This window comes from Centruroides sculpturatus, unplaced genomic scaffold, assembly GCF_000671375.1.
Source record: "Centruroides sculpturatus isolate CEXI.00-Female unplaced genomic scaffold, Cexi_2.0 scaffold37, whole genome shotgun sequence".
Classification (NCBI taxonomy): domain Eukaryota; kingdom Metazoa; phylum Arthropoda; class Arachnida; order Scorpiones; family Buthidae; genus Centruroides; species Centruroides sculpturatus.
The window spans coordinates 1,085,913-1,097,817 of NW_019384346.1; the positions used below are offsets into that span (position 1 = coordinate 1,085,913).

At 32.6% G+C, this 11,905-nt stretch overlaps 1 protein-coding gene across 1 annotated transcript in view; it reads left to right on the forward strand.

The window, feature by feature from the left end:
• The first annotated feature begins 9,872 nt into the window (after positions 1-9,872).
• LOC111635930 (multiple coagulation factor deficiency protein 2 homolog) overlaps positions 9,873-11,905 on the forward strand; it is a 9,271-nt gene continuing 7,238 nt past the window's right edge. Inside the window, exons 1-2 of the mRNA XM_023381073.1 lie at positions 9,873-10,109; positions 11,777-11,863. Coding sequence (XP_023236841.1) covers positions 9,967-10,109; positions 11,777-11,863 — 230 coding nt within the window. The 5' untranslated portion in view covers positions 9,873-9,966. The remainder of the gene's footprint in view (positions 10,110-11,776; positions 11,864-11,905) is intronic.

Here is an 11,905-nt window from a genome sequence, read left to right on the forward strand (position 1 = left end):
AACGCGCGTTTTAAAGAACCAAGAGTTCTATGTAGCCGTACACACTCAAACGCCAAGCGCGCGTTAAACGCGCGTTTATAGATTTTTGTTAAAACGCGCGTTTTGCGGGCACTTTACGGGCGCTTTGAGATATATGTGCTGCCTTATAGCGACGATGGAGGAGCACACACAATCAATTACTTTCTCGTCCATTTCCAAACTGAGCCAGTGCTAATCGCCGAACTAACGCTCGTCGAACGCGCGTTGAAAAACGCCTAGTGTGTACAGGGCCTTACTCCATATTGACTCTAGACGTAAGCATTTATTTACTTAAAAAATCTTTCTTCTCAAAAGTCTTTTTTAGCAAACTCCGCAAACAGCAAAAACAAAAGTGAATCGAAGAGCTCGACAAAAGCACGTCTGACTCCGAGCAGAAACACAATCGAACTGCGAATCATCATGGATGATTCGCATGTGATGAATTTCGAACAAACGTTAAAAGACGCGTCAACATGTTCGAATTTCGTAAAAATTAGAATAAAAAAATTAATTTTATTATTTAACTAGCTGCAAGGACCCGCTTCGCTGGGTTTTTATTTGTATGTAATATAGTTTATATATATATATATAAGACTGTAATCTAGAATCTAGTTGCAAGGACCCGCAAAAACGCAAAAACGCAAAAAAAACCGCCTGTAAATCTTGCATGCCGCTNAGGGAGTAGACAGCAATGTGAGATGAGAATACTGACGAAAAAGTCAAGAATAGCGATAGCAATGGTAACCTTTAGTAAAAGGCGAAAGGTTAATGCGTATGAAGAGAATACTTTTCGGTTCCTCGCTCAAAGGGTCATTCGGATCGCGTCGTCCATTTCTCTGGTGTGACTGTAATTACACCGCTGTTCTGAAATTATTTACAAATTGTCTTTGATAAATTTTTAACAGTGAAAAGAAATCGATATGCTACGGAATAATTCTTAAAAATCTTGTAAAATACTTTAAGAAGTATTTATTTATTCAATTTTAAAGATTTTCGTGTTTATTTTACTGACTTTTTACCTCTTTATTGTTGACGTTCTACGCGATGTAAATGCAGAAGATAATTTATTTATCACGAAAACACGAGCAAATGATTTAGCAAAATTTTAAAAAAATATATATATAAATTAATCTATATATATAGATTAATTTATATATATATTTTTTTAAAATTTTGCTAAATCATTTGCTCGTGTTTTCGTGATAAATAAATTATCTTCTGCATTTACATCGCGTAGAACGTCAACAATAAAGAGGTAAAAAGTCAGTAAAATAAACACGAAAATCTTTAAAATTGAATAAATAAATACTTCTTAAAGTATTTTACAAGATTTTTAAGAATTATTCCGTAGCATATCGATTTCTTTTCACTGTTAAAAATTTATCAAAGACAATTTGTAAATAATTTCAGAACAGCGGTGTAATTACAGTCACACCAGAGAAATGGACGACGCGATCCGAATGACCCTTTGAGCGAGGAACCGAAAAGTATTCTCTTCATACGCATTAACCTTTCGCCTTTTACTAAAGGTTACCATTGCTATCGCTATTCTTGACTTTTTCGTCAGTATTCTCATCTCACATTGCTGTCTACTCCCTGCTTTCCTACTCTCTTCTAACTTCCGCTGAAGGTCGGCCTGCACAGTTGAGACACATTGTGTATTCGCTGACCTCTCAGCAACTCTATCTTTACTAGGGGGCGAGCAGCCCACTGCGACTTCCCCTGTTTCTTCCCACCCCTCTTGGTTTTCCATTAAAGGTTTTCTACATTCTCTTTGCCTTTTCTACTTTTATTATTTTTATTTGATCTTTGCCAGCCGCTATTGCTGCTTTCATCTTGCGTGTGCTCTCCTGGCTCTGACTGTTTGATCATTTTTCCCACCTTTGTGACGCATCTGTTCACCCCGTGGCTACACGCTGGATACCTTTATTGGATACTTTTGGATATAGTGCTTGTACTTCACCATCATTACTAACGTGCCCAACATTGGTTATCCTCCATCTCGTGTAGCACCTTGCCAAGATGGATACCATCAACCCTACATCCCCCATGTGTTATGCATCCGCTGCAAAGGCATCGCAGGATACTGTAATCCCAGACGGATGCTTCGTAGAAGATCCTCCTGAATGCAACGCAGTGGACCCAGTAGATGTGTATGATCCGACTCCAGACACGATCGTGTATGAACGTGAACAGGAACTTGAACCTGAACTTGACTCGCAGGATACTATGGATGACAAGTATAAGAAATACACTACCAGCCGATCTATCAGAATCACTGCCCAAGAGAGACTACAAATACAGGATATCATCGGTGCATGCGAAGAAATCATAAAACCACAAGGAGAGGTAGAACAAGTATGTTTTAAGCCAAATCACATTGTTGAAATTGGTTTAACTACAATAGAAGCAAAAGAAAAGTTAATCGGCCACACCATAAAGGTAGGCAACTTTGATTATATTTGCGAAAGCCTCGATCTCGATCAAATATTAGTTACTGTTAGATACGTTCCAAATGAGGCAGACAAAGAAGTAGTTAAAAGCGCTCTAGCCCCATATGGTAGTATAGCTAAGGTCCTTGTGCACACTGTGACGATAAATGAAAGAAAATTCAAAACAGGTACATATCGGGTTATTATCAAAACCAGAAAGCTTTTACCTAATTACATCGAGATTCTAGGAAGTAAAGCTGAACTCCTATACATCGGCAGGAAAAAACAATGCTGGCGCTGTGGGAGTTTACAGCATGAAATTAAGGACTGCAAAATTAAATTATGTCATAGATGTAAGAGTCCCCATCATCTAATAAGGGACTGCCCCCTATGTTACAACTGTAACCAACAACATAACAAGCAGGACAGATGCCCTGACCTCATATTTTCTGAGATATGCAAAAAAGGGGGTAGAAATAAGACTAATGAAAAAAGGAGAGAAAAAAGCCTAGAAAGACATAAACAAAATAAAAATGAAAACATAGAATACAACACTCAGGAAAATATTGAAGAAAAAGACAAACAAACAGAACAAAAGAAAGAAATAAAGAAAGGAGATAAAAATCAGATAGAAAAGGACACTGAGATTACACAGAAACAAAGTAGTCAAGAAATCAATGAAATAGAAGAGACAAATGACAAAAATAAAAGCAAGACTATTGAGGAAACAATAGAAGACCAAAAAAATACTGCTAGTGTCAGAGAAGAGATACTTTCTATAAGTTTAGATGCCAGTCTCACTGGGAAAGAAATCATAGAGAAGGTAGAAAAAGTCATAACCAAAGCTGATAAAAAGAAAATAATAAGAAAAAGTAAAAGAATAGCAACACAACCAAACCATCTTTAAATTCGCGACTATTAATATTAAATCTATTAACATCTCAGGTTTTAGACATGAGTCGAAACAAATCTACCTATTAAACCTGCTACTAACTGACAATACTGACATCCTTCTCATTCAAGATACTAACTTATATGATTTCTATGATCTCAGAAAACTACGTAAACTGTTTGCTCAATATAACATATATGTCTCCTTTGCCCCAAGAAGAGGTTCTGGTGTTACCACAATGATAAATAAAAGAATAAAAACGAATGACTTTAAAACCGACCACAAAGGTAGACTTGTCAGTGTAGACATACAAATGGAAAACAAACTCATCAGAGTCATAAATATCTACGCTCCTCCACAACTTGCTGACAGAAAAGAACTATTCACAGAACTTCCAAAATACCTCATGGGAAATAGAGAGATCATTATGGGAGGTGACTTTAACTGCATTCTAGACCCCATCGACAAAAATGGACAAATGGGGTCAGATGGTTCTAGAAAAATCCTTAATGATATCATAAACAACTATCAACTAAGTGACATGTATCGTCTTATTTACCCTGACCATCAGGGATACACTTGGGAAGGGAGAGGGGTTAAAGAACGCCTAGACAGGATATATTATCACCATAATATTGGAAAAATTAAGACAATCCACACCAACTTTCTACTAAATGAAAATAACAAAATATCAGACCACAAACTGTTAAGTGCAAATATCAACATTAAACCTAATAGCAACAACAGAAAGCAGAGAAATATAAAAATCACCGATAATATTCTTACAAACTCCTATTTCCAGTCTGAAATGAAAATTATATTAGAAAGAAATAAATCTCATCCCAACTGGGAGCAATGGAACAAGGACAAATATAAAATAAAACAGATTGCTGAACTAACCTGGCTCGAAATCAAACAATACAATTTTAATAAAACAAAAAAACTACAGAGAGAACTAAGCCAGAAGATTATTGAAAAAGACCATGAAGCAATAAAAAACATCGAAAATGAAATCAGCATAGAAATAGGAAACAAAATAAAGGACAACTACAAAATTAATAGGTTGGGCATCAAAAGGCAAACAGAGAACCATATTTTTAAAATGAACAACAAGACAAAAAAAAATATCAATATAACTAAAATAAATGTTAACAATAGAGTCATCAGTGACGAAAAAATTATAATAAAGGAATTCCAAAAATTCTACATGCAACTCTATAAGACACCCCCAACCAACTGGAACTACTGGAAAGAAATCAAAAAACACATCAAACCAATAAAGGACAAAGAGAACAACCAATTGAACAATGAAATAACCAAAGAAGAGATAAAAAATGCAATAGATGACCTACATATCAAAAAAGCCCCTGGCATTGATGACCTACCAGCAGAACTTTTCCGCTTCTACAGAGAGGACTTTACAGATATTTTCCACAATCTGTTCAGCATGAACTCCTTTCACGATAACTTTAACACTGGCAAGATGATACTCATTAATAAAAAGGATAATATAACTGGGCAATTAGGTGATTACAGGCCCATAACATTGCTAAATATGGAATATAAAATCTTCAGTACTATAATCTCCAAAAGAATTGACACAATCTTCCATAACATCATTGGCAGTACCCAAAGTGCAGGTATAAGAGGTCGCACCATCCAAGACAACATAATGCTCTTAAATCTGATAAATAAAATATACATTAAAAGGAAATCACCACTTTCTCTCCTCTCTGTAGACGTGGAAAAGGCATTCGATACTGTTAATAGGCAGATCCTCTGGAAACTTCTTGACCTTTATGGTCTTAATAACAACGAGATAAACAAAATCAAACTACTATACAATAATCCCAGGACCAAAATTAAAATAAATAACCAAGAATCCGACTATATTGACTGTACGGCAGGAGTACGACAAGGCTGCCCATGTTCTATGGTGTTATTCACCATCTACATAGAATCATTACTAAATATGATCATGGATGAGAAACTAATAACCCCTGTATACATCCCTGGCACAACTAAAAAAATAAAATACATAGCTCATGCTGATGACATGAACTTCATAGTTATGGACAAAGTGGCTCTTAATAAAATTATAGAAAAAATAGACATATTCAGCAACCTAACAGGTATGAGAATTAACCAAAATAAAAGTAAAATTATCAACATTTACGGAAACATATCCTGTAATATTATGAAATCCAACACTGTCAATAACATCAAAATTCTAGGGGTATGGTATGGACATAACAGCAGCCAACTCAATCTCAACAGTATGACCCAAAAAATTAATAATGCACTTTGTATATGGAAAGACACCTGGCTATATCTGCCCGAACGTGTGATTGTAGCAAATAAAATTCTAATAGCCAAAATAATGTATACCCTCTACATAACTGACCTCAACAAAAATCAAGTAAAGACCCTAGAAAAAATCATCTTTAAGTACATATGGAAAAGTGACTTTGAACCTATCAGTAGAAATATAATGAAAAACAACATAAGCAATGGTGGATGGAAAATATGGGATATAAAAGATCTAGAACACTCCCTTCAAGTAGCAAATATAATCAACGCCATCAAAAAACAGAACCATCCACTGTACGACGTCACTCGCTATATCTTAGGGCCCATCGTAAAACGTATCACCTCTGACTATGGCAACAAGCCTTTTTTACTGGACAGCTCTAAAAAATTCAGAAAATGGAGAGAAGCTATCACCACCCTAATCAACAAGGAACAGATAAGAGATATCAACAAACCCAGCACTATCTACATAAACATATTCAATCAAACCAGCAACAGTAACCTATCTGATACCACCATTAACTGGAAAGAAACGTGGACAAACTTAGACAGACTACCTGCTGAATGGAAAGAATTTGCGTGGAGAGTCATAAACAACATTGTCATGACTAGAGAATACCTCCACAAATACCACCGACTTCAGACAGCAAAATGCCCCCGATGCAACCGTAAAGAAAGCATACTCCACGTCTTATTCGAATGCACCATAGCAACACGTACTTGGAACTGGCTTAACAAAATTTTTAAAACTCAAATTTCATGGGAAAGTGTAAAATATCAATCTAACTTCCTCATCACAAACCAAAATCAATACATGATAAATTGGATGACAGCCCTTACTAAACGCACCATATGGAAAGCTAGATGTGCACTAATCTTCGAAAACAAACGCTGGAACGTAACTCAAATCACAAATAAAATTACGGAAGAGGCAGGTCGCAAACTGAGAAACGATCACAAAAACCTCACTGAAAGAGACCACAACTTCCTCTACCATGGAACTGAGAACACCATCTGGAAGAATGAAAATGACAACTATACACTTAATATCAACTGATCATATCCAGCCTCATCATTTGCTGATATTTACTGTAATTCTGTACTCAAACATATATATGTAAATTAATATAACTCAATATAACGATCATATATATCTATCCAATGTACTCACCTTGCTAATTGTAACCTTATCATCTTGGTATCACTGTAACACCTTTTTGTCTATAATGTGACATGTAACAGCTACAAATATAACCAAATTCTGTAATACCCCTACTCTAATGTAAACAATGCCTTTGTATTCTCTACATACACAAATGTACTAAATAAATGTACTCTTTCTAATATTGGTATCAATGAACCCAACAATTTGTAACCTAATTATTGTCATAGTACCATGTAATAACATTTTTCTGTACCATGCATAATACCCACCACTGTATATAACTGTACAAAATAACTTGTAAATATTCCAGGGTATTCATGCATTTGCATTTATTAACCATGAAGATTCTTGTAGCAAATGTATTATTATTAATCAGCGTTATGCTGACATGTGACTTTCAAGAAATCAATAAACTCTAATTAAAACTAAAACTAAAGGTTACCGTGGAGGGGAACATAACAATAAGCCTATAGGCAATTTTTGAAACCCCACACTCCATGGGGTTTATCAATAATCAAAAAATAGAAAAACATCGAGGACTTCCGATGGCGACTTTTTTTGTTCTTTCGTGTTGTAGTTGTACGTGAGGCAACAGCTTTTCCTTGCGCATTATTTACTCGAATTCTTATTGTTATTCGCAAACTATTAGCATGAATTTGCTTGTTTTCTATACGAAAACCTTTCTATATAATAATTAAATAATTTAATACAGTACAGTACTTCACTAATTTAAATTGGAAGTATTTATTAAATCGAACGCATTCGTTAAAAATCGTCCGAAAATTTACCTACAGTTGGTTTTTTTTCAATAATTGTATTTATTAATTTATTATTATTATTTTACTTTACGTACATTTTATATTAAGATAATAACGATTAAAGTTTATTTTAACATATCTTTTCAAAGTTATTATTTTAATTCGTCTTAAATTAGAAATGCAAAATAAAGAAAAGACGTTGGTTTTATAAACATTCAAAGTAAAACTTTTAATACAAAGATAGTAATTTTTCTTACTCAATACAAAATATGAATCAACTGTTCTTTACACGTAATTTATTTTTACATATAAATGAACGAAACACAGTTTAATTCTGCATATGAAACTGTTATAGAAAGATATTCTGTAAGTAAAATATATTAAACTTTATACATAAAATTTTATTTACAGATAATGTGCACACAAAAATATCAGTAATAGAATTTTATATACAATATCTGAAGCGCACCATCTAAAATTCTCTTTTTTGTAATGACTAGAATCATCTTTCAAATAATACCATCAATGTCTTCTTTAAGTACCTTTTTCTTTCATTTTTTAATTATGTACTATTAAGATTCAGTAAAACATTATTTTAATTTATTTAATAAATATATCAAATCACGAAAAACAATCGGATAAAAGTAATAATAATAATAGTAATAAAATTGAGCATCATTTCAAATAAATATATACTTAAAAATATATTATGAATATCGTAACCACAACAGATTAAAAAATAATTTTTAGGGACATTTGAAAAATAAAACACAATAAATAAATATGTATTTGTTGCATAAAAGTACATTTTGTAATGTATTTTATAAAAACCAAGATGAATTAGCCGCTGCAATTAATCTGCTGAACTAATCGATGCGCTTTTAACAATGGGTGAAGTCGAAGGAATGCTTATGTTTTCGAGCTATTTTCAGGCATGAACAGATTAAACTGGTATGCCAGTAAGTCATAAGTAGGCGGGCAACAAATATTTTATATATATGGACCATATAAAACATTTTTAAGCGAAGCGATGTGTCAAATATGTTTGCGGGTCAGATTTCTTGCATGTGGTTGTAGTTTGGATATCGCTACAATACACAAAGGAGATATGGGGAGAGAGTTCTTATTCCTGCAGTTTAAACACGTGTCGATTACATTATTGTTATAAATTTCACACAAATTAAAATTACATTTGTAACATTGACAGCAGAAAGTGGTCTGTCCGTGACCATCGTTCCAAGCGAGACATTATCGGCCTCTCATCCATCTTTTCTATATGTTATATGTATAATCTTTACCCGAGTTCGTTGAAATCCGGCAGCCTGCCAGTTGTGTTACAAATAATTGGCAATAAATCCGAAAACGCGTCGTGAACAAAACGGTATACATCTAAAACAAAAATACAGTAGAACCTCGATTATCCGACCCCCGATTAACCGACACTTCAGTTAAACGACTGTCCTAGTCGGCAAATGTCCGCTAGTGATGTGGCGCTACAATATTTGGCTGTCTTGGCTACTTTAATATTATTTTTACGTGTTTTAGCTGGCAACACTCATTCGACCATGAAACGGAGCCAGTCAAGGACAATATACTACAAGGATAGCCAGATCCCTATTCTACAANGTATTCTTGTCATAAATTCACATTATTTCTTTACCGTTTATCTTCTAAATAAAAGGGAGAGAGAACTTGACTTTTAAGTCATAACTACAAAGATTTTGTGTCTTTAAAATCAGCTTCAGGTATTTAAAAAAAACCCTGTAAATTAACGTTATTTTTACTAACAAAATATAAAATAGTTAAGACTGCTTTTTTATTAATAAAGGAACATTCTATGTATTTCATTTTTTCAAAAATAAATGGCAAAAGAGGCCCGATAAAGAGAAAATGGGACCTCTCTATCCACAAGCTCTATCAGTACGATCCTATTCATTGGCGAAATAGTTTCGATTCAACTAATTTCAGATAAAAAATTTTAACCCATTCGTTCGATATTATTACGTATTTTATATAAATTTTCGATTACGTAAAGGACTACATTGGCGATAAAAAGAATCATTTTAAATAATCCGTTAATTAAACGGATAACGGACGCTTAGATTGTTAAGGGCACACACAAGGTCACCACAAAAGATTGAACTCGCTCCAATCCATCGGAAGTCTTTAGTATTTATTCTCACTTCACACTTTTAATATATAATAATAATACGGCGCGAACAACGACGGAAATTTATATCGATAATCATACGAAAAAACTATAATTTATTTTATAATTTTTATCAAATTTTTATACGCCAGGTGGCTATTGTTTGTTATTGATGACACCAGACGAACTGGATGAGATGACGTAGCTTAACTCCATTTTTAACGTAAAAAAGTTTAGTAATAATGTCCAGATTAAATGCCCTGGTTTTCCTTGCCCTAGTTTCGCAAGTAAAACTGGAAATACGACAAGACGTCGATGGACCGAGCGGTACTCTACAGGAAATTCGTAAGAAGTGGGGAGCAAGAGAACTAGTCAGAGATTTAGAGTTGAGAACATTTCTTCCAAGATTCTATAATATAAAAACTTGTTTTATAAAGTTTCTTTTTTATCATTTTTAATCACAAATTACGTAAATCATTATAGTTTTATAGTAAGAAATTCGTTAAATGATTACATTTAGTCAAACGTGTTTACAGTTTAATTTCTAAGAAGTTCGTTTGGTAGGAAAAGTGACGTTTCTTATGACGTAAATCACGAGAAATGTCACTGTTATGGCCTTATTTTATTTTATTATTATGTTTTTTTTTAAGGATTGAAGAAAAGAATCTTTAAATACTCTCACGTGAAGCAACATTTAATAGTTACATATGTTTGCCATTGTTTAAGAGATTAACACAATATTTTAACTGTTTTAAAAATGTTATTTGAAATTTGGCATTTTCTCAAATTATTAAATGTTGAATTTTATATAAATTTAGAAGTTTTTTTTTTTATAGATTTCAAACATGGATCTCTCAAAAAGCACTAAATAGATTGAAGAAAATTTCTCTAATATAAACATCACTTTTGATCAATTGTTTACGTTAGTAAGAGTATTTATTGACTTCAATTGGATATTAACTTCAAATTATTCATTATTTATCAAGCTACTGGTTGATGTTAAATAAATTTAAATCTAATAGAATTGACTATATAAATATCACCTCATTAGAATTCCAACACTAGTTTTTTCTTCTAAAAAATGCATCATTAATATTTTGTAACTGTTTTAAGCTGTAATTTTCTTTTGTGTATTTATTATTATTTGTATCTTCATAAAATATTATATCTTCTCTTCCTGCTGGCTTGTTTTAATTATTTAATAAATATAGTGGAATCTCGCTTAATGTGCACCTCGCATAACGAACAAAACAAATTGTAAAAAAATGATTTGCCTAATGAGCGATGTTTTGCATAACGAGTGATGAGTAGAGGGGAAGTCCCGGATTGTGCACATGCTACAATGGTCTGTGTTTAGCACTCGTTCCGCTAGCATCTTACAAGTTAGTGTCACTTGTGATAACACATTTTTCCAAACTTGTGTTCACACGTATTACGTATAAACATCAACAACCATAGCCTGTTATACAATAAACATGCAAACAATATGCCAAATTCTTGGACTATGTAAAGGCTATAAATAAATATTAAAAATTAAATAATTTGACTAGAGGTAGGCAGTTATGCTGCCATAATTCCAAATTAAATTTTGAATTTTTATTTTCTGCAAATCAAATTCACATTTTGGGTTGGTTCATTCTGTGCTAGAAGAAATGATGATGATGATTTATGCTCTTTAACGATGCATATTGTATAATTTTCTTTGAATAAATGTTATACATAAAATATTTGAGTATTTTTTGCGGCATGGAACGCATTATCGTATTTTACATTAATTTATATGGAAAAAATTGTTTTGCTTAATGAGTGTTTCGCATTATGAGTAAGATTCTGGAACAAATTATGCTCATTAAGTGAGGTTCCACTGTAATAGTAATTATAATTATTAAAAAAAACTTGTAAAATGTAATACAGAATTTTAAGATAATATAAAAATTTGCAATAACTCATTTATAAATAGCAAAAACATATTTTATAATTTAGATCTTTTGGTTATTTAAATAAATAAATGCTTCTCTTATATTATTTGTTATAATAAATTTTATTTATTAGTCATATCAAAGAAGATGTGAAGAAAATGACAAGATTACAAGAATTAGGAGAAATAAAAACTGATGAAGCCATCTTTTATTTCTTTAGGTATGATTCTTTCAATTAAATATAATTAATAAATATTTATTT